General features: G+C 44.0%; 1 protein-coding gene and 1 pseudogene across 2 annotated transcripts in view; one reads left to right on the forward strand and one right to left on the reverse strand.

The window, feature by feature from the left end:
* The window catches only part of Dock8 (dedicator of cytokinesis 8), a 210216-nt gene that overhangs the window by 150027 nt on the left and 36743 nt on the right, over positions 1–23446 (forward strand). For both annotated transcript variants that reach the window (XM_031389985.1, XM_031389986.1), the window contains 9 exons: positions 4674–4823; positions 6561–6674; positions 10667–10822; positions 12474–12613; positions 14679–14848; positions 17504–17643; positions 19428–19610; positions 19934–20063; positions 20827–20914. In XM_031389985.1, the coding sequence (XP_031245845.1) occupies positions 4674–4823; positions 6561–6674; positions 10667–10822; positions 12474–12613; positions 14679–14848; positions 17504–17643; positions 19428–19610; positions 19934–20063; positions 20827–20914 (1271 nt within the window). The remainder of the gene's footprint in view (positions 1–4673; positions 4824–6560; positions 6675–10666; positions 10823–12473; positions 12614–14678; positions 14849–17503; positions 17644–19427; positions 19611–19933; positions 20064–20826; positions 20915–23446) is intronic.
* LOC116104317 lies at positions 22566–22709 on the reverse strand (annotated as a pseudogene).

Genomic DNA, 23446 nt, shown 5'->3' on the forward strand with positions numbered 1-23446 from the left:
CACACACACACACAGGCGCACACACACACACACACACACACACAAGCTTATTTTTAATATACTTTTAGCTCCATCCATGACTGGGCACTTCTAAGCCTCCCTTTGCCCTTCCTTCTCTTCACTCCCAGCTCAACATCTCTAAATCCACACTTAACTTGGTTGCCTGGTTACCTTCTCCTTGCTCAGTACCCTAAATCTGCCCTCAGCTTAGTTGCATTTTTAATCTCTTGCCTGCTACCCAGAGCCCAGTTGGAGAAGCAGCCAATGGCCACTCCACCCAAGATCTCACATGCCTGGCTCACTCTCTCCCTCCAAACCATCCCTGGGGCAGGGACACAAGCCCAGCTTCGTGATGAATTAATTCAGTAGCAACTCTGCAGGCTCTCAAATCCATCCTTGAAATCCTGTGAGAGCCCCACTTCTCCCCATATCACACACCAGGACTAGAGAGATGTGCCATCTTGCTCAGCCGGGGACAAGTGGAGCCTCCTTCTCTAACTCTCAAGTCTGTGTTCTTTCTATTCACTATTTTGCCTCTTGGGGAATCTCAGAGTTTCAGAAGATCTCAGTCCATCATACTGACTGACAGGAGACTAGCCCATCCCATCCAGTTAGAACGCTGTGTGACTTATTTGGTTCCCCATTATCATGAGCTCAGCTTGAGTGGTTCCACAGAGCATCCTGTAGCTCCATTTTAAAGGCAAGTTTGTATTCTGGGAAGAAATAACAATGACTCTGTCTGTTGAGTCCCGTCAATAGCAGTTGGCACCCCTGAAAAAAGAAAAATAACATCCTAAGTGAATTGAGTGTCTTACTTATGCATACCAGTAAATATTAAATATTTTTAAAGCAGTCTTGTTTAATCTTCCTATAGCCTTACTCGGGGTCTTTATGATTCTGAGTTTGCAGGTAGGGTTAGGGAAAGAACAGTGGCCACAGAAGAGCTTCCAGGTCTGTCTAGGGTTGGTGGTATTATTTCATTGCTTATAACTACATGGAGCTAAGAATCACAGAAAAGGTGAAAATTGCTTCTGACTTGTATAATTGATCACTAAGACTTGTTTGGCCCAAGAGAAGGGGACCTCTAAAGTTAATATGTCCCTCTTACCTCTAGGACCCCCTTACGCGACACAGATGGCATATTTAGAAAAGTTCTCATGGATCAAAGCACTTTGACGGGGTTGGTCCAAATGCAAGCCCATTAGGACAGCAGATACACAGGGCTCTACCGACTGTAGCCACTCTGTCAGGGTCACAGCAGCCAAGGAGCGAGGAGCGTTTATCACAAGTCCTCTCCCCAGGGTATCTGCGGTGTTAGAGGATCCTATAAAGACTAGAGAGACACCCAGGGTGCCGCAGCTGCCTGAATCCTTTGGTTACCTAGCCTTGTTTGCTCTGAAGAATCACAGAGAAGGAGCAGAGCATTTGGGGCATAGAGAAATCTAGAGACAGAGAAGAGGATCCACACGGCAGGGGCTAGAAAAATTTTTGACACTGCCAGGACCACTCTGTGGCAGTAACCAAGAGTGACAAATGGCTAACCATTTCACCAGTGACCTCAGGCTACAGCCCCCTTGGTCACCAGTGCAGCCAGAAGCCAAAAGGAAAATGGGAAAGAGGCCATTGCTACAGTGTACAGACACCTCCTGAACATTCACACATGGAGAAGGGCAAGAAGCCATGTGGGGGGTGGGGGATGTGGTGGACATAGAATGCCCATTGATCCCAGACCCAGGTGGCACCTCAGTCCTCTGCGCACTGTACCTGACTGATTCTCAGAAAGCCTGACGAGGAGGACAATTTCCCCTTGGCTTAGGCAGCGGAGGGTCAGTTTGACACCTGCAGCTGTGCTGGCCACCGGGTGCTAATGAACAATAACTTTGTCACAGGAGCCAGTACACTTAGTCCTTGGGTACATTTCACACATTTTAATGAATGAGCCCTGTGCAGTTAGAAACCACTGATTCAGACCTTAGAGGCTTCGAGGTAAATAGGTGACCTAGTTCACTTCCTCTGGACATGTCATCCTGCACGATGGGGGTTCTGAAAGGTGTCCATTCTCAGAATGGGCCACAGAGGCAAATGTAGGAAAAATTCTTTTTCTACCCCCACCAAACTCTACAAATGAGTTAAGCCCCACTGATATTTCTTCTGGGTTCTTCTGTGAAGACCCAGGGATACAAGAGCTGGCAGGTTGCTGACAGTCTGGACGCAGGCCATCAGTGGGAAGTACTATTGTGAGAATTATTTATTTGGTTGTGGGATGGCCAAACTCAGCAGGCAGGAGCCGAATGTGACAATGAGTTTAACAGGCTGGCGCTAGGGTGGGTTAGCCAGCCGAGGAGCAGGATTGGGGTCACCTCAACAAAGAAGCCTTCTCTTCGCTGGCCCTTAGCTGGAAGCACAGTGAGAGAGATACTTTTGTCTAACAAAAAAATTGCACCCTGTTCCCACCCCTCATTCAGGTCGTCTCCCGTGCGGGTGTGCATCTCTGGGACTACGGATCTGTCTGTGTGACCTGGGCTAGAAAGTGCCTTTAGGTTAGAAGAAACCATGGTTCTCTCACTGGATTTTCTGTGGTTGGGTCTGCCCTGAGCTAGTCAGGGCATTATCCGAAACGTGGATCAGAAAGCTGCCCCTGCCCTTCCTTCTTGCCTTGCCTCCTCTGTGTTTGTACCTTGTTTGTCTCGGACTTGACAGGTTTATGTTTCGAGAAACAGAACTCTGCTGAGAGTGTACAAAGGGTTCCATGTTGGTGTTCAGAGTGGAAGCCAGTTTCCAAGACACCAGATGGGGTAGATGTGGGTGGGTCAGCATCAAAGGGAATTGCTTTTCTGCTGTTGGATTGTTTGTTTGCTTGCTTGCTTGCCTGCTTGCTTGCTTGCTTTTGTGTTACTTACTTGTAGGGGTTGGTGTTTTTGCTTGCTCAGTTTGAGGCTGGGTCTCACTTTATAGCCCTGGGTGACCTGGAACTTACTATGGAGACCAGTCAGACTTTGGACGGGTAGTAATTCTCCCCCAGCCAGCCATCTCTTGGGTTCTGGGATTACAGGTAGGTGCCCGCAGGCCCAGCTGACAATTGCTTTGTTTGCTGCTGTGCTCTGACCACCAGCCTGTACAAATTCATGAACTGGATTTCAGGGTGTCAGCACACAGCCATGAGAAATCCCAGGATAGTGGATACTTTGCCTATTTCTGTGATAAAATATTCTGAGGAAATGAAGGAAGAAAGGAAGAGAGGGGGAGGGAGGGACGGACGGACGGACGGACGGATGGACAGACAGGTGGGCTTGTATTGGCTCACGACTCACTGATGCAGTCCATCAGGGTAGGGGCATCATGGTGGCAGGAGCATGGGGCAGCTGGCCACACTGCATCCAGTCAGGAAACAGACAGTTACTAACACTGTGCTCAGTTGCCTTTTTCCATTTTGCTCGGCCTGGAAACCAGCCACAGAACAGTGCTTCTCACAGCAGGCTGGACCTCCTGACTCCACTTAACCTAATCATGGCCAAAGGCTTATCTCCTAGGTGATTTCTGATCCTGTTAGCTGGACAGCTGGCAGAAACCACCACCCCCGAGACTTCCCAGTCAAACTGTCACACATAGCTCTCAGCAAACTCACCCAACTGGAAGACTCCATCTCTGATGACGTCAGAGGATGACCCCAGGATCTCCTGGCCCTGGAGGAACCCAAAAATCATACATGATCTAGATTTTAAAGTAGTAAGCATAAACTGGTATTATACTAGTTACCAATTGATTAATAGCTTGGTTAACTATAAATTAGGCTTAAGAAACTCAAAACACTATTTTCCCTAGAAGATGAGCCAACATGAACTTCATAATGAGACACTACTCAAAAATACATATTTATATTCTTCAGAGACAGGATTCTATATAATGGTTAAATTTTTAGATAGCCAACAAAATCCTGATCATTCCATAATATAGTTTACATTTTAATTTCTGGAAGCAGAAATTAACTCAATGTGAACTATAGAATTGCTTTAGAAAAAAAAATGTTTGATTTTTTTATTTTTTCGAGACAGTGTTTCTCTGAGTAGCCCTGGCTGTCCTGGAACTCACTCTGTAGACCAGGCTGGCCTTGAACTCAGAAATCCACCTGCTTCTGCCTCCCAAGTGCTGGGATTAAAGGAGTGTGCCACCACTGCCTGCCTAAAATGTTTGATTTTTAAACTCAATATAGGAGGGGCCTTTTCTTCCTTGTTCTCCCTACTGTAGTTTCAGGAAAATAAAAGACTTTATACATAGACAGCATTATAAAGTGGTCCCTGTGTGTCTTGTATCATGTACTGTAACATCCTGTGTGCGTCTGAGGAGCCAGCCTCAGTGTGTCTCCAGGATAGAGGCTGTCATGAAGGGGTGTCTGACACGGGGCTAATCAGTTAAGCTCCAGGTTTTGCCAGCAGCATGAAAGGAGCCCCCTGACTTGGGCTCACGAGGAGGACACACTGCCCACCTCCAGCCACTATGGCAACCATTCTGTGTGTCAGAAGCATTTCCTGGTTGAGAGCCATCTTGGACACCACCAGCACCAATAAAGTATCGGGAAGTCCATCGTGAAAGATTTCCTTTAAGCCAGTCCCCTTTTGTATGTTGTACAAGTACGCCACCCATCTCTGTGCTGACAGTGTCCCGTTCCTCCATAGGTGAAAAGCATGGCACAGTATGTCCATAACCTGGATAAACGGGACAGTTTCCGGAGGACTCGTTTTTCTGACCGCTTCAAAGATGACATAACTACCATTGTTAATGTGGTCACCTCGGAGATAGCAGCCCTTTTAGTGAAACCTCAGAAGGTAACCATGTGACTCTGCTTTATAAATCCTTTGCCTTGACTGAGTTACTTTAATAAGCAGAAAAAAAATAATAAACCTCATTGGAAAACTAGTTCAAATATAACACCAGTTAAAATATGCTGAACTGGACTGTAGGCTGTAGCTGGGGATTGCTGTAAAGACTTTGCAATGGGATTGATCATTTAAATAATTTTATCAGAGAAAACACTCCTGCACTCAGGAGATTCGGTCTGCAGTTTAATGGAGCAAATAGTGGATATTTACCACCTACTTGAAAGTGGTTTCAAAGATATATTTATGTACAGAAAGAACAATAACAGTGGTTTGTAAAATGTAAAGTATTGGTGACTTGTGGGTATCATTTTTTGTACCAGTTTGTAATTGAAATCATTTCACAATTGAAGTATAAAAACATATGTAACTAAGAATGTAATGGACCAGCAGGATGGCTCTAAGAATAGAGTACTTGATGCCCAGCCTGATGGACCTAAATTCAATCCCCGAAACCTATGTGGTCAAAGTGGAAAGCCAGCCCTTGCAATTGTCTCCTGACTTTTGCACATGTACCATAATGCATATTTACCACTGTCACACAAATAAATGTAATTTAGATTGTTTTATTTGTTATTTATTTTATTTACATATTTTAATGTTTTATTTATTTTATGTATTTTATTTATTTATTTTTGAGACAGGATCGTACTATGTAGCTCTGACTGTCCTGGAATTCACTATGTAAAAATCTCATAAGTAAGAGCACTGTGAAATAATAAGAAAGATAAAACAGAAAAACCATATAAAAACAAAAATTAGTCTGGCTTCAATTTCTGAAAAAAAATTCACCCTCCCAAGTGTGACTCTGACATGTTTCAGACAGAGAACCCTACCTAATTGGAAAAGAAAAAATTCCTAAGCCTTCTTATCCTGCCTGGATTTTTTTTTAAAGAACCCTTATAAATTAAGAAGCTATCTCCTGGGGGCTGGAGGAACAGCTCAGTAGTTATGAGCACATGCTGCTCTGACAGAAAAGCCCAGGTTTGGTTCTTCCCCCAACCCCCAAAGAAACATGTGACTCATACACATAAAGTAAGTAAATCTAGAATATGTTTTAAATTTCTTTGAAGATAATGAATGCATTTCAAGTTAGTCTGTACACTCTACCCCAACCAAAAAAATATTTAGCCAGAAGCTGGGTGTTAGTGTTACACGGTTTCAATCCCAGCACTCAGAAGGCAGAGCAGGTAGATCTCTGAGTTCAAGGCCAGCCTGGTCTACAGAGTGAGTTCCAGGGCAGCCAGGGCTACACAGAGAAACCCTGTCTCCAAAAAAAAAAGATTTGAAAATTGAAAAAATTATCCAGGTATGGTAGCACGTGTTTATATTCTCAGAATTCAGGAGGCTGAGGATCAGAAGTTCAAAGCCAGCCTGAGCTAGATAGTAAAAGGTTTTTTTAAGCTAAAAATATTTTAAATTATTTTTATTAAGTAAATAAAATTTTAAAACATACAAATTCAGAGCCCAAAAATGTATATATGGAATGGGGTTGATTATATACCTCTAATTTTGCATATACAAAAAAAGACAGATGGAAAAAAAATAACATCTAGAATTAAACTCCACCCAAAAGGATGGTGGGCCAATATCATAGACTCTTCCTCTCCCAGTGTTCACACTAGGGACCCGGTAGTTCCAGTCCAGGGCTAAACAGTGTGACGTGTGCCTGTGCTGGTTTTACAGGAAAGCGAGCAGGCAGAGAAGATCAACATCAGCCTGGCCTTCTTCCTGTATGACCTCCTTTCAATCATGGATAGAGGCTTTGTGTTCAATCTCATCAAGCATTACTGCAGCCAGGTGAGCGCCCTGGAGCTGCGGCTCGGCCCCTTCCCACCCACTGCTTATGTGACAGAGTGTTGCCTTCTTCAGTGTGACCCCCACACAGCTTGGACTTTCACTGGCTGTACAGTGTGCGGGTTCTTCAGCCACACTGGATCACCTGGATGGACCCCTGGAGCATGTACCAAAGCAGTCAGCAAGTCAGTCTAGGGAAACTGAATTTTCTCAGCCGCCTGATTTCCTCCAGTTAACATTTAAGAGAAATCGCAGGACGGTGCATTTAATCTTGTTTGATCAGGGCATCCAGAGTTTGAGACTGGGACGATGGCTTCACGTGCATGAGGATCTGAGTTTAAAGCTGCAGCACTCACCTAAAAGCTGGTGATGTAAGCGTCTCACCTCAGTGTTCCTGGAGACAGACATTGGAAGTAGAGCTAAGGCAGATCCCAAGGGCTTACTGGAAAGCACTTGATATTCTTCTGACCTGCAGATATCTCTCTCTCTCTCTCTCTCTCTCTCTCTCTCTCTCTCTCTCTCTCTCTCTCTCTCTCTCTCACACACACACACACACACACACACACACACACAGAGGAGGGCAGAAACCAAAATATGAGGTTTCTTTTCAGTCATTAGAATTATTAATTAGGGGCTGGAGAGATGGCTCAGAGGTTAAGAGCACTGACTGATCTTCCAAATGCCCTGAGTTCAAATCCTAGCAACCACATGGTGGCTCACAACCATCTGTAATGAGATCTGACGCCCTCTCCTGGTGTGTCTGAAAACAGCTACAGTGTACTTACATATAATAATAAATAAATATTTTTAAAAAGAATTATTAATAAAATTGAGGTTTGAGGTTCTAATCTTAAAAACCTGATGAAAGATTGAATTTCCAGGAGCATGAAGCACATGTTTTGTTTTTAATGTGGCACAAGTGATAACTCTTCCCCAGAGGTTTGTGGTGGTGGTTGTTTTGAGACAGTCTCACTATGTAACTCTAGCTGTCCTAGAACTATGTAAACCAGGCACACAGAGATCAGCCTAGCCCTGTCTCCCGAGTGATGGGATTAAAGGTGTGTACCTCATTGCCCAGCTTTTCTCCCCCAAAGTTTTGAACATAGTTCTTTCTTGATTGTCCCCTTTTAGAATGTCCTAGCAATAAGAATATAAACATCAGTTATTGTTGCTACACCTCTTCTTCCATATTTCTTCTCTTCACCACGGCCACCATGTCTGCTGCTATGACCACAGCCACAACAACCACCGCCCCCTCTCACAGACTGCCATCACCACCGTTATCACTGAGACTCGGAATAGTTAGTAATGTAATCGCTTTAAATGTTTCCATCTCTGTGCCTCTCGGTTTCCTTGTTTGCAAAATGCAAGGACTCTCCTCTGTGGGGCTTTGAGGGGTACGGTACCTTATCAAGGAGAAAGATGTGACAAGAGGAGACACAGGAGCTTCGCTGGGCTGCACCAGAGGAAAAGCTCTTCCCAGTGAGACTATACAGAGGTTCCCAGCAGGAGCCACCATCCAGGGGAACCAGGAGTGGGCAAAGCTCGGGCACTCTCGTGTGTGTGTGTGTGTGTGTGTGTGTGTGTGTGTGTATGTGTCTGTCTGTCTGTCTGTCTGTCTGTCTGTCTGTGGTGTAGTTAGTAACTGGTGAGGTTGCTCTGCAGCACAGTAGGAATCTGGGTCAGCGAGCTGGAGAAGCTGTAGGCTCTACCTTCTCAGTGGGAAAAAGCTGTGCAGAGGGCTCATGAGCTCTGCACAGTGGGAGCTAAAGCCTGGAGATCTATTTGGGTTTGCGCTGCTCTTGACGTTTTGGTTGTGAGCCTAGCCTTCAACAGCCGAGTCATCTCTACAACCCTTTGGGCTGCTCTTTAAAAAGAAATACAGGAAGGCCCTTGACTGTAAACCCATTGCTGTTGCCCAGTGTCACATAGGAAGCTTGAGATGCAGCTTCACAGAGGTCTGTCAGAGTCCTGCTTGGGACAGCTGCTGCACAGAACTGCACAGTGAGCACTTAGCAGATACTCTTGGTGCCTATGTAACTTAAAACACTTAACAGTTTGTTAATTAGTTCACCATAAATTCTGATTAAAACCATAAAGTGGTTAACTTGAATCCCAGCAGTCACGGAGACAGAAGTATGTGGATCTCTGTGAGTTCAAGGCCAGCCTGGTCTATATAGAGCTTCTGGCCAGCCAAGGCTACACAGTGGAACCTTCTCTTAAAAAAGGCAGAAGAGCCCTATCAAGCAATTTCTTCTTAACTAAAAATTGTAGAGTGTATTATATGAATCTAGAGGGATAGCATTCTAGCAATATTAATAAATAATTTAGCTACAATGCTTTTAAGTATTAAATTATATATCAAACAGCTAATGTGCATTTGATGTTATAAGTAAAGAATATTTTAGAGCTATATTAATAATTTCTTAATTTGCAGATTTCTTATTTGTGGAGTTAAAATAGTTTGAATTTTTTTAGTATCTTTTCTGGTGTCTTCTTCTAATACACAAATGCATTATTTATAATTATAAAATAATAATAGTTTTTAATTCTTTCAAACTTTAGTTTTAAAATGGATGTATCTATTATTAATATTTTATTAAGAAATTATTTGGCTCACAATACTTTGTCTACATACACCTAGAGTATTATTTTTTTCAAATATCTGACGTTAACATTTCTGTCCTAATTTAACAAAATTGATCTGTTTAAAAACTTTCTTGGGGAATCTATTCATAAACTTTCATGCCCTAAAATTTTGAAGATTAATCCAAACTGACAAGTTTTGCAATAGTCAAGAAAAGATAGCTGATTTTAATATCAGCCCTTTAAATACTATGGAGATTGTGGTAAGAAATATTAGTATATACCATAAGCATTGATGCTTTGAAAATTCTTTCAAGAAAATATGAAATACCATCTAAATCCACTCAGGGCATGGGAGATCAGAAACATTACAGTGTGTTGTGTTTCATATGCCACCATGTTCAAAACACAGATATAACACATATCTGTCACCACACTGTCATAAAAGGGAATCCTAAATTACCAAGCTTGATTATTACTTTATTCTGTTTCTCATACTCAGATCATTAGAGGGAATTACTTCTTATGTACTGAAAATTCCCTTAAGTGCTCAAAAATCTTTTAGGGGGCTGATTTTCACATATTTAAATGTGTAGAATTTCAGTTTTGGTGTATGCTAATATGGTAGACATGTCAGTGTGAAGAAGCACTCGATTTAGAGCCAACAGACAGAGATGGTCCCTGGCTTGTTTCTATAACACCCCTTTCCAAGCCAAATCAACCCTTGAGTTTCCCAAAGGATGTCCTGGGTAAGAAGAGACTCCTAAGGAGGCGTCCCCATCCTCCACCTCCACCTGCCTGCCCTGTGGCAGATCCCATCAGAATAACAGCAAGCACTTCAGAACCCCTGGGCTCCAGAGCACTTTGTGCCTATCGCATCCAAGCCCATCTGTTTCCAAGGCTTCAGAATGGTCATGGGGAAGGGTGATCCCAGAGCAGCAGGGCATGGGTAGCTGTGTGGGGTGGGCCACTTCTCTTCCAAAATAGAAGTAAGGCCACTCACAGCACACAGCCTCCTGCCATGCCCCAACGCTGGCTTCCACTGTCACTTTGTTACTTCTTGGTGGTAGTTTGTCGTTTATCCTCTTAGACACAGTTGAATTTGCAGAAAATGTGCTCCGTTGCACTATGCTGAAGCTGTATCTTAAGCTTTTGTTCTACACAGGTTGGCTATAGCGTTGATGAGACACCGTACGGTTGGAGCAAGAGTTCCCATTTGGGGCCGCTGTTAAGAACAGTAGTAAGCTAAAGTCAGCTGGAGCACCTGAAATGGCATTTCTTGCTCTCTCAGGTTAACCTTTACTCCAGTTGATGTCTAACTGTGCAGAGGAAGGATGTGTTAGTGTCTGTTGAACTCAGCTCCTGTTACCCTACACTAAACATTCTTTCCTCTGCCTCTCTCCTTTCAGCTATCAGCCAAGCTTAACATTCTTCCAACGCTCATTTCCATGCGGCTGGAGTTCCTGAGAATCCTCTGCAGCCATGAGCACTACCTCAACTTGAACCTGCTCTTCATGAATACCGAGACCGCGCCAGCCTCTCCCTGTCCCTCCATTTCCTCCCAGGTAGTCTGCTAACTACAGGAAGGAGTCAAGCTCCTTTGTTAATTAGTTCAATCAGGCATCTCCTATAAGCCTTACTAATTAGAGGAAAGACACACTAGTCAAACCAGATCAGTTGATCCAGATACGGGCTATAGGGTTCCCTAAAGCTGCAGCATCTAAATTGACCATTTACAAATCAAGTCATTTGCCCCACAAGGGTCCCTAATGAGGCTAACAGTGTAGGAAGAAAGCTGTAAGCCTCGGAAAACAAAGAAACTCAGGTAAGTCTCAAGTCCTCCGTTGTCGACGTTAACCAATTATTATACAACATAGTGTGAAAATACAGGTTTAATATATTTGCAAATTCAAGGTTCCAAAATCAATCAAGATTTGGAACCACTGTGTTAGCCTAGTTTCTTTGTCAGACAGCTTACAAAGAAAGAAGTGCGGGAGGGGGAGGGGCATGAGAAGAAGTAATGATTCCCAACAGGATTTGACTGTGGGAATGTCCTTACTGCCTCTGCACCAGAAGTTTCTCAAGGAATTAGTGTCCTCTAAAAAGCCCTTAAAGAAATGTTATTTAACAACCCCAATCCAAATGTGGGGAACAAAGATGTCAGAGCAGTAGGCAAGATATCTTAGGATGGTATTAGATTCTATTCTGCTGCACATCCTTGGTACTTGTACAAAGGGAAAGGCTTATCTGATTTTTTTTTGTTAATGTGAAGTGCAGTGATAAGCACCTGAAGTTCCAGGACTAAGAAGATGGGGGTGGACTCAGGAGTTAGTTCCAGATGAGCCTGAGCATTATCGTCAAGCCTCATTTTTTAAAATAATACTAATTAATAATAATAATAATAATAAGTAGTAGTAGTAGTAGTAGCAGCAGTAACTGTTTGTGCCAGACAATATACCTGAAGTTAGTCCTATGACCATTATAATGTGATCTAGAACACAAAAGACTTACAAGAATCAAAGGTATTTATTATTGTCTGCTATAGTCTGTTCTGTGGGCTGAATCCTATAACTCCCATGCTGCCCTCGCCCTGGGTGCTATCCCCATGCTCCTCTCCTGGCTGCCCCAAGGAATTGACAGACCCAGGGCCCCTACTCAGCAAAGCTCTAGGACTTGCAGGGACACTTCCTTCTGCTGTTCCTAGCGAAGGATGACATGCTCCTGGAGTAAGAACGCAGGACAGGAATGGCCTAGGCCTGCCAACTCTGGCATTTTTGTAGCAGACACGGCTCCTGGTTCCAGGCCAGCCACATCCAGACACTGTGCTCAGGTGACCTTCAGAAAGGGTTCTGGAGAAAGAGACCACAGTGCAGGGCTGGGTACAGTCCTTATTTCTCTGTCCACATGTATCCTGGGCTGTTCATCTGCAGCTTTTGATAGCAGACAGACAAGGAGGGGGTTAACTAGTTTTCTTTTTTTTGTTTTTCCCCTGTTTTGCTGTTTGGGGGACCTAGTGAGGTTAGGTACATGTTCTGCCACTGAGCTTGACCCCTAGCCTAGTTTCTCAACAGACCCCCCCCCCCCGAGTGCTTCGTTTTCATATTCATGTTGGCCAGTCAGTGCATGCGCTGTCCGGCCAGAGCTCCATAAGTGCAAGCCAGCACTGCTTTAATTCCAGCTCTTAATGCTCATAAAACTGCCACTGTATTTCTGTAGAATTCAAGCTCCTGCTCCAGCTTCCAGGACCAAAAGATTGCCAGCATGTTCGACCTGACGCCAGAGTACCGCCAGCAGCACTTTCTCACAGGGCTCCTCTTCACAGAACTGGCTGTCGCCCTGGATGCTGAAGGGGATGGGTGAGTGCCTGACGCCTAAAATGGAACCAGAAGGGGAAAATGTTAACAGAGTTTCCAGTTCAACCTCTTATGTATACAGCAAGACCCCAGAACTTTACCACTTACCGGTACCAAGAAGTGGTGCTCCTGTCTTGAGAAAGTGGTACCCATGACGTGTAGAGGGGCAAGGGGATTAGAGGATCCATGAAATGGGCTTGTTTTACAGCACTAAGAATTGAACCCAGAGCCTTTCACACAGTAGGCAAACACTCTGCCACTGAGGCACATCCCCAGCCCCAAATTTCTATTGTTTGCTTGTTTTTGATTTTTGTGACAGAGTTTCTTAGTGTAGTCCTGGCTGTCTTAGAACTCAGCTTGTAGACTAGGCTGGCCTCAAACTCAGAGATCCACCTGCTTCTGCCTCCCAAGTACTGGGAATAAAGGTGTACACCGCCACTGTACCTGCCTTAAAATGACTTTTTAAAGTCCCTTGTTTGAGCAGAATTTGCAGAGAATGCTTTTCTGGGTGAATTTGCTAGGGGTAAACCCATTTTTTTCAGGGGAGACTGCTGAGGTGGAACCCGGGGCTTTGTACACGCTACGCATGAGCTCCTCCATTAAACTATCCCATCAGCTCTAACAAGGTCACCTCTGACAAAGTGAGCACACAGAGAGGAAATACCAGAATGCCACTGTCCAAGACTGCCAAAGGAAGTGACTGAAGAAGGCAGCTGTCCTGTGACTAGATTACACTTCTTATGGACAAGCTTTCCCAGGCAAAGACAGATGCCGTAGGCATGGGTCTTGTGAATCTTCTCACTGTGTTTCTCCCTGAGCACCTGAGTGTGTGACAGTGCCCAGCCTTACTTGTTGGCCCATGGCTTGTATTCTATTGTCTTCTCTCTACTCTAACTAAATTTTAATTTTCTCAGAATTTTCTGTCTTGTAACTAACATATTTTCTCAGCAACAAAAAGTGCCCGAGGATATATGCTGACAAGGCCCTGAAAGAAGAAAATTTGAATATAGAAAAATTTGCCTTCCAATATCAATATCCCCATTTCCGTTTTCCTGATTGTTTTTAATAAATAGCAGAGCTTTCATAATTTCTGAAAGTATCTTTTGTGTTCACATTAGCAGTAGTTTTTAATTTTCTATTTTTGCTCCAGTTGGAGACATCCCCGAGATCTGGTTTTGATCCTTGTAAAATCGTTGCTGGGATACTGCTGTATTAGCTGTTCTGGGCTTCACTGTGTATACTAGACTGGCCTCAGACTCATAGAGATCTGCCTGCCTCTGCCCCCTGAGTGCTGGAATCAAAGGCATGTGCCACCATGCCAAGCTCCTAATTTTTTTTTGAAGAGCAGAACATTGAAGTAGACATTTTCCAAAGAAAGTGTGGTCATAAGCACACGAAAAGATGTCCAGAACCACTAACAGTCAGGCAATGCTTCATTAAAACGATGACTAAATACCACATTCTGCCTACTAGGATAGTTACAATAAAAAAAGATAGACAGGCAGAGGTGTGGCTAAGTGATAGAGCACTTCTCTAGCATGTGCTAAGACCCATCAGTGTTCAACCCCAGCATTTTAAAAAAGGAAAAAAAATATGGTTCCAAAAAGGACAGATAACATAGCACTCAGACACAGCTGGTAGAAGGGCAACATGGTTCTATAGAGGTAAAACTATAGAGTTCCCATTCCAGTTGTTTGACTGAGGTATATGCCCAAGAGATACATACTTACACCACACAAAAACCAGAAGCATTCATTATTTGTGATAGTCTAAAATAGAAACAACTCAAACAGTCATCAATTGATAGATGGAAAAATGAAATTATTTTCTGTGCACAGTGGAAAGTTACTCAGTATCCAGATGGAATGAAGTATGTATACAACATGATGAAGTTGAAAACAGCAAGCTAAAGAATAGAACAGGATCGGAACACCAGATGTGTCTTCTACCCTGTTTTGCTTGCTTTTCACATCATCACTAAATTGTCCAGCATCCTTTTGGACACTCTGGTTTAAGAGCACAAGGGTCTCCCTCACCATAGCCTGGTTTCTCTCTGTTATGTCAACAGAATTAGCAGAGTACAGAGAAAAGCCGTGAGTGCCATCCACAGCCTTCTGAGTTCTCACGACCTGGATCCACGGTGTCTCAAACCAGAAGTGAAAGTCAAAATCGCCGCCCTTTACCTGCCCTTGGTCGGCATCATTCTGGACGCTCTGCCACAGCTCTATGACTTTACAGGTAAGGATCTGTTTCCTGTTTTAGATCAGTGAGGCCCCTGCCAGATGCCTCTCACACAGGAAGCAAGGGCTCTCGCCAGTCAGCTGGGCAATGCCTCACAGCAGTGCCACTAAAGCTTTTTTGACCAAGACAGGTTTTTTGTTTTTTTGTTTTTTTTTTTGTTTTTTTTTTTTTCGAGACAGGGTTTCTCTGTATAGTCCTGGCTGTCCTGGAACTCACTCTGTAGACCAGGCTGGCCTCAAACTCAGAAATCCACCTGCCTCTGCCTCCCAAGTGCTGGGATTAAAGGCGTGCGCCACCACCGCCCGGCATCCAAGACAGGTTTTTTAAGACATATAATTAATTATATGGGCTTTGGGGGGCTTTGTTTGTTTGTTTGGTTGGTTGGTTTTTGGCTTTTGTTTTTTTTGGTCAGAAACTATTTATACATCATTCATTGATCTGCTAGTTTATGATTGTCATTAGCTGCACCAAAAGGATGAACTGTAACAGAGCTAACTACTCTCCTTTGGGATCTCCGCTCTGTTGCCTTCTAATAAACCTGTTCATTCTCTTTCATGAGGTTTACAAGGGAATACTTGAAATCAAACAACCTTTTGCTCTATACTAACCCACTGACACACAATCCAAGGTGTCTTTCAATGTTAGGAAATCATGCTGCAGCAGAAAAATGGTTTGCTTTTGGCAACAAGAAGTCAGTTGTTCAACTACAAGAAAAAAGCATAAATTTAAAAAAAATAATTCCCACTTCTTGGATTTATATTCCTATTATAATGTGGACCAGAGAATATAGGTGGGCGTCCAGCATCCTGGTCACTTCCAAGCAGTCCTTGCTCTGTGAGATTCTAGAGGCTACCATGCTGGGGGTTGCTGATGGATGAGGTAGAGTCTGGAGAATGCCTGCCTGAGTCCAGCCATCCTTACCAGGCAGTCACCAGTGAATCTTAGCGAGCCATCTGAACCATGAGCCAGTGAGTCTTAGACAGCCATGCCACTTCCTCCTAATACAGTGGGGTGCTTGACTAAATCATTTGTAAAATCATGAAAATAACAATTATTTACTTCATATAATAATGAGACCCGGGGTTAAGGAGATATCTTAGTAAAGAGCTTGCCACCCACAGGAGTCTGCATTCGATTCCCAGAACTCACATAAAAATCTCTGGCATGGTGCTCCACACTTGTGATCCCAGCACTGGGAGGGTGAGACAGGAAGATCCCTGGACACAGTCCAGCCAGCCAGCTAGGAAAAACAAAGGTGGCAGTGCGTGAGGAACAAAGTTCTCTCCTTCCCTCCAAATGCACACAGATAGTCTCACATCCTTCAAATACATACAGATACACAAAAGAGATGCATCACCTAGAGCCTCTAATTCATGCACATCGCAGAGTGAAAAGCAAGCACTCCTATGGGAGTAGTTATTTCTCTTCTTTATTAAAACAACGAAAAAAATCCCTCCTGTCAATCAGCAACGAGAAAGCTCAGCAGTTCAGAGCACTTGCTTCTCTTGCAAAGGACCCAGGTTCTGTTCCCTGCACCCAGAGGTGACCTGCAACTGTCCATAACTCAAGTTCCACAAGATCTGACACCCCCTTTTGTCCTCGACAGTGAACACGCACACATGCAGGGCACACACTCATACACAAAGAATAAGAGTAAATATCTAAAAAGACAACTCAGGGTCTGGTCGGATAAGATGACGCAGAACTTAATCATACCTGATGCTCTTGCAAAGGATCTGGGTTTGGTTTCCTGTACCTCACAACTGCCTGCAACTCCAGTTCCAAGGGATCTGATGCCCTTCTCTGACCTCCCCAAATGCACAGAGTACACATCTACATACATGCAGATATATGCAGGCACTAATGCCTACACATAAAGTTTTTAAAAGCCTCATTTTCTTTTTAAAGCTACATCTCCTGGCTAGAGAGACTGGAGACACGGTTCCATGTTTAAAAGAACTGGCTGCTACTCTTCCAGAAGACCCAGGATCAATCCCCAGCACCCATGCGGCAGCTCATAGCTGCCTATAACTCTAGTTCCAGGGGATCCAATGCCCCATTCTAGCTTTTAGGGCATCAAGCATGAAAGTGGCATATAGACATACATGTAGCAAAACACAGAAATTATTTTAAAGATAAATTTAAAATGTTAAAGATATCTCTAAAATTCAAACTTCAACCTCATCTATTGCCATCTTTGATGAGTTTGACTTTTCAGTGAATACAGATGTCAATAATAATAATAATAATAATAATAATAATAATAATAAATTAACATTTGTTTAGACTTTTGAAACTAAATAACTTAGTACAGGATTTATTATAATGACATTATTTCTATATGGTAATATTACATAGTTACATTTCATTGAATCATTATTTTAAAATAGTGTTGTAACCCAGAAAAATATTACAAAACTTTAAAAGCTTTTATTTTTTACCATCTGAAAAATTAATTCATAGACCAAGCTTACACTCAACATTTTGTTTGTTTTAAGCCTGTCTGCTTTTTCTGTGTATGAATAATTCATATAACTATATATCCAGTTTTGACTTTACTGAATAAGATACATCTGTCACTTGGGGGGGGGGGTGAAGACAGGGAAATGTGGTCTTTGTCTTGGCATCACCCATGGGGATGTTTAATTGCAGATGCTCGAAGTGGAAGGAGCCGCGCCAGTGGCTCATATGAAGAACAAGATGTAGCCAATGGAATCAACCAGAATGTGGCCCTGGCTATAGCAGGGAATCACTTTAATTTGAAGACCAGTGGAGCAATGCTGTCTTCCTTGGTATGTTTGTTTGTTTCTTGAGTATATTTCTTGTTGGTGTCACCTCCTCCCAACTTCTGATAGAACCTAGCTTAGACCAGACAGATGCTTTCTGCCTCAACACTGCGATACAGGAATCAGTGAAACACTCTGATCAGAGAGCTACGGGAATGGCAAGAGATGCACATGACAGGGTTACCCAGTCCTGGTGTGCCAAGCTTAGAAAACTATCAAAGACTTGAATCTGGGGAGTCTGAAACCACTGTAGAGAAGATCAAGCCAAGGCGTCCGTCCTTGCATTGAATGTAGGCCGGGCTTTCTCCAGTGTGTTTACTAGTATTACTGTTTGCATCCAATAAATGACCGAGGCTCCAGAACCCTCCAAAACAAAAATCAGCCTTCCTAGGTCCCCAGGGAGTCTAAGGAGATTTGTCCCCTGACAGAGGTGATCTTTGTGGAATGGACCCTCTGCTGCACTCAGATGGGAATCGCCTGTTGGCTGAAGTACTTTGTCTCTTGTCAAAGCAATCGTTCATCTTCTAGCTTAGTGTTGTTTTGATGGGATTCATTTTGTGATCCTAGGGATGAGCCTAAGGCGAACCCGGGGTTTGCAACTGCTAGGCAGTCAATTTCATTTTACATTTCAACATAATATCTGAACCTGCAGCAAACTTGTTTGGGTTACTTCTGAGAAGGCAGGGTCTTGGCACAATTATTCTTTCCTAGCTGATATTTTTTGTCTTCCTCCTTGCACATAGCAGCCTCTGCCCCTTTCATCCTTGCCCAGGAGGGTTGGGGAGCAGGGAAACAGGGCACATGAGACTTGGTAGCACTCATCTTAACAAACAGTGCCTTAGGTCGCACCCTACCTTTGAATGGTCCACCTTACCAAGGTTACATGCTCAGGCAGTGTGTGCCTTTTCTATTAATTGCCGGTAAGGAGTAGAGAAGCCGAAGTTCACCTCTTAGAACATGTTCCCTGTGAAGTTCTAGCGGAAGACTGTCCCTTTTTATGGTCACACTCAGAGTAACTTAAGTGAAAGCGAGTTTGTCGTCTGTCACTTCCAAGACTAAGATTTTCTTCACATAGCTCACAAACTCTTCATTGCAATGTTCCTGCCATAGTGCCCTGGATGTTAGGTGCACTACATGAAGCCAGGGGTCAGCTGCACATTGTTACCTGTCTTGGTGTTATATGAGTTATAGCAAGTGTGCTTAGTAGCATTCTGGAGTGGACATTCACCAAGGCTATTATAAGGCACATGGCCTGAGGGCCCACCCACACTCAAGTGAATTTAGTGTAGGCCTCATTGCAGATGGCTTTGCAAACATACAGACTTGACCCATGTGCTAACCAGTTCATGATCTTGATGTGAAACCGAACTGTGAAGTGTTGGATTGTTTCATGGTGCCTGGTCAGGCTAGTTCTCTTCCCTAAGTCCAGTCCTCTACTGGCCATCTTAAAAGAGAAGTCCTTGGAGATCTTAGCAGCAAGAAAGCCCCTTTGCATCACTGATGTTGAAGAACACCACCAAGGTCCAGGGCAGGGCATCAGACAGTGCATCAGTTCAGCGGTTCATAGCTTAACCCAAACTCTGCCCAAGTGTGCCTCCACTGAGCGGCCCTACACCAAGCATACATTCTCTTGTCTCTGGAAGACAGGGCTACTGAAGACAGATGACCAGCCATGTACTAGAAGTAGGTACAGTGTTCTGAGAGGTTCTCATCTCTTACACTTGTACGTTTTCCTGTTGCCTGACTTCTTCCCTCCCCCTCCTCCCCCATCCCCATTCGCCCCTTTCCAGCCCTATAAGCAGTACAACATGCTGAACGCGGACACCACCCGTCACCTCATGATTTGCTTCCTGTGGATCATGAAAAACGCTGATCAGAGCCTCATCAGGAAGTGGATCGCTGACCTGCCTTCCATGCAGCTCAACAGGATTCTAGACCTGCTGTTCATCTGTGTCTCCTGTTTTGAGTACAAGGCAAGTGCGGGGTGCCTTCACTGTTTCAATCCTGCCTTCTTACTCTTCCCTTTGGGCAATGGCAGCATCATTCATCCGTCCTCCTCTGTATTACAGCCCACAGCCTGTTTGCATCTGCAGACGTGACCTTTCCTTGGGGAAAGAATGTCTGCCTATTACAGTGGACCCATTCCTACAATAAAGCTTTATCCATAGGAGCCCCCAGAAACATGGAGTATATGACCGAACTTCCCACCATGACCCTGCCGTGTTCTCTCTTGACAGATCTCTCCCAACACAGAGGTCCCACTAAACCAAATGTGTCTCTACGTCTGTCCTTCCAGGGAAAGCAGAGTTCTGACAGAGTCAGTAGCCAGGTCCTGCAGAAGTCAAGAGATGTCAAGGCCAAGCTGGAAGAGGCCCTGCTCCGAGGGGAAGGAGCCCGTGGGGAGATGATGCGTCGTCGCATTCCAGGTGTGCTGTAGTCCTCCCATCTGCCACATAGCTCTTCACCCTTGGACCTCACTTCCCGAGACAGCCCGTTCTGAGACCCTGTGCTCGTCTTGTAAAATGTTTCCTCCGAAGGAAAGAGTCACCCTGAAAGTGTCCCCAAATGCTGTGTTTTAATTAAGACGTAACAGCAAGTAAAGGCCACATCTAAGAAAGTGGTTCATGGATTAGGGTAGAAGCCCTGTTTCCCTTGTTTCAAAGCCCCTCTAGGGGACGTGATCAACAAACTGGAAGGCTCTTTGGCCCCGTGATCATATCCCTGAGTCATTCAAGATGTTACTGCATAGAGCAGTCTCCCGAAGAGAGTGCTAGTGTACCATCATCCTAGGTCCCCCATGACCCAAACCTGCACTCATCACCTTAATATGATTAATATGATTAATACTCCCAGTAAAACAGTGACAGGAGGGCGTGGACTCTGGAGGGCGCTCAGCACTTGGACCTGACACCCTGCCCTTCCTTCCAGCAATTCAGGGAGCCTCACAGGAACCCCTGCCCAGGAGAACTGTGGAAGGCAGACCATCTTCCAGAGCTGCCTCCAGTTCATCCAGGGCAGGTCACCACAGACCTAGGCATGGCGGCTCTGTCTCCTCAGAGCAGCACAGACTCTGGTGAATAAACCGGAGACTCTGCTGATGCTTCTCAGCTGAGCTGAGCACTGGACTTTTGGTTATCTCAGAGGGTTCCATGCTAATCAAATTCCTGTCGTGTGTTTCTTAACTCCCAGGCACTGACCGGTTTCCAGGCTTAAATGAGAATCTGAGATGGAGGAAAGAGCAGACACAGTGGCGGCAGGCTAACGAGAAGCTGGACAAGTAAGTGAGTCGCCCTGCCGCCCGCTCTGCACTGCTTTCGCTAACAGTCTTAACTCTTGTTCCCAGGCTACTTGTGTTACTGGGACAACTGCATCCTTCCGAGGGTAGTGAGAAAAGGAAACATACTGTCTGTGTAAATACAGCTCCAGCTGCCCAGGATGCCCAGAGATCTAAGAAGCTGCGGCTTCAGCTCTTAACAATATATCCATAGTTTAAAGAAACCTAGTTTCCACAGACCCAATTGATGAAAGCAACCAGAGGAGCGGAGAGTAGAGAAAGCAGGACCTGGTGCCCAGCCTTGCAGCTCCTCATCTGTATTTCCATAATGAAAATAGGTGCAAAGATGGATATTCAGAGATATTTATAGTGGCTTTACATTTTATTGTTTAAAAAAATCAAAATTGATTTTAGAATATATTTTATTTGATTTGGAAATACATAACAAAGTACTAAGTTGTTACAATGTTATAGAATCATTAAGTAAACAGGACAAATGCTTGGTTTTAGAGTATGCTCTTTAATCTCCAATTACATATAGCAGCTGCATTTGTAAAAGGCCACAGAGAAATTTACCAAAACATTAATAATGATCCTTGGATTTTAAAAATGTGAATGATTGATATTTTCTTTTTCACACTTCTTGGGTTTCCTACATTGGATTTGCATTTATCTATTATAATCAGAAAAAAATGCAAAAAAAAAAGTGCAAAAAAAATCTTGCTTGGATTTGCAATGTATGCCGTGTGTGTGTGTGTGTGTGTGTGTGTGTGTGTGTGTGTGTGTGTGTGTTATCTTAGTTTGCTTTCAACTGCTCTGATAAAAGCATTATGACCAAAAGCAACTTAAGGAAGACAGGGTTTATTTCATCCTGACAGTTCATCATGGAAAGAAGTTAGGGCAGGAACCTGAGGCAGAAACTGGAGGACAGGAAGAAACACTGCATATTGGCTTGTTCTCCATGACTTGCTAGCCTGTTGTCTTATATAACTCAGGACTGCCTGCCCAGGGGTGGTAACCCCCACCATAAGCTGGACACTCCCATGCCAACCATTAATCAAGAACATGCCTCCATACACTTGCCTGTAGGCAACAGGATAGAGGAGATTCCTCAGTTTTGAGATTCCCTCTTCCCAGATATGTCTAGGTTTGTGTCAAGTTGACAGAAGCCAGTCAGCACATGTGTATATGTGTATGGTATATCAAAGGAGAGAGAGAGAGACAGAGACAGAGAGCGCCATATATAACAATTTGGATGTATGAGCACTAAAGTGAGATGTGTGGGGATAGATAATGTATGTCTTCTCTGCCTCTAAGCCATAGGTAGCCTTATGAATCCTAGATTCACTGAGCAAAACACTGAATGGTTCAAGACCCCACATACATAGCAAAGCATAGATAGTGCAGCTTCCTTGTGTCAGAAGTGCTTATCAAGGGGAAGGAGGGGTGAGAAGACTTGAATGACGGTGTTTTAGTAAATAAATGTTCATGTCTTCACCATTACCGTAGAATAACACAGCCTAGTCAATCTAGAGGACTGGTGGGGGGCGGCAAAATTACTCTAAAATATCATCTATTTTCCTAGAAACAGTTTAATAATTATTTTGAAAAGCATGCCAGACAATCTGGTAGCCCATCGCTTCTTAATAATGAAGGGTGCTCCTTGTGCTAGTTGGTGTATCTGATACCAATTACATGGTGACGGCCTTCCCACTAAGGAAGAATGTGCTCCTCTGTGTCTTGAAAGGGAGACTTCCATAGCTGGCCACATAGATGGCCAGTCCAAAGATACATGGAGAATCACGTTGTTCACTCACTCAGCTGTCATGGGGGAGCCCCAGGTGTTGGTCTTATCAATAATGCCCCTTTGATTAGAAGACTGGCTCACTCTGATCTCCCTAGCTGGTGTTTAAGAACTTTGACTCTATGTCAGTACCTTTTTGTACCGGTTTCAGGGAGGAAATATGGATTTGATGTTATGTGGCTAGGCACTTGCCTCTGCTTTCTCTCTTCCTCTCTCCTTGCCTGATGCTCATTCAGTATGGGAGATAACTGGTAAAGACAGTGTGTAATACCAGAAAGTGTGTGCAGGAGGCCCAGCACCGCTTAGATGGTTAGGTCATCTGCTACACAAGATGGAGACGGTGCGGCAAGGCGTGTTTGGCTGGTCTGTGTGAATCACCCTAGGAAGCCTTTCCCTTTTGCTGACATCAGCAGTCTCCACTGTGACTGCACAGGTCCTGCCAGTTTTCAGCAGCTCCGGCTCCTGGTGGGCTACTCATTATCAAAGCGACTGGTGGCCCTTCAGTCCTGCCGCCAGGTGGCAATTAGAACTCACCAGTTAGAGCTATTTGGAAATGTTATAATTTTTAGATGACAGCTTCTGTCATTTTCTTTTAGGTTTATTTTAATTTTAATTAGTTTGACTCTATTTCTTTTAGAGCAGTAGTTTTTAACCTGGACTACACATTCAAATCTCCCATGGGAACTTCCGAAGTCTGTGTCTGTGTTGCTCTCCTCCCACCTCCCCCTCCC

Source organism: Mastomys coucha, unplaced genomic scaffold (assembly GCF_008632895.1).
Source record: "Mastomys coucha isolate ucsf_1 unplaced genomic scaffold, UCSF_Mcou_1 pScaffold21, whole genome shotgun sequence".
Classification (NCBI taxonomy): domain Eukaryota; kingdom Metazoa; phylum Chordata; class Mammalia; order Rodentia; family Muridae; genus Mastomys; species Mastomys coucha.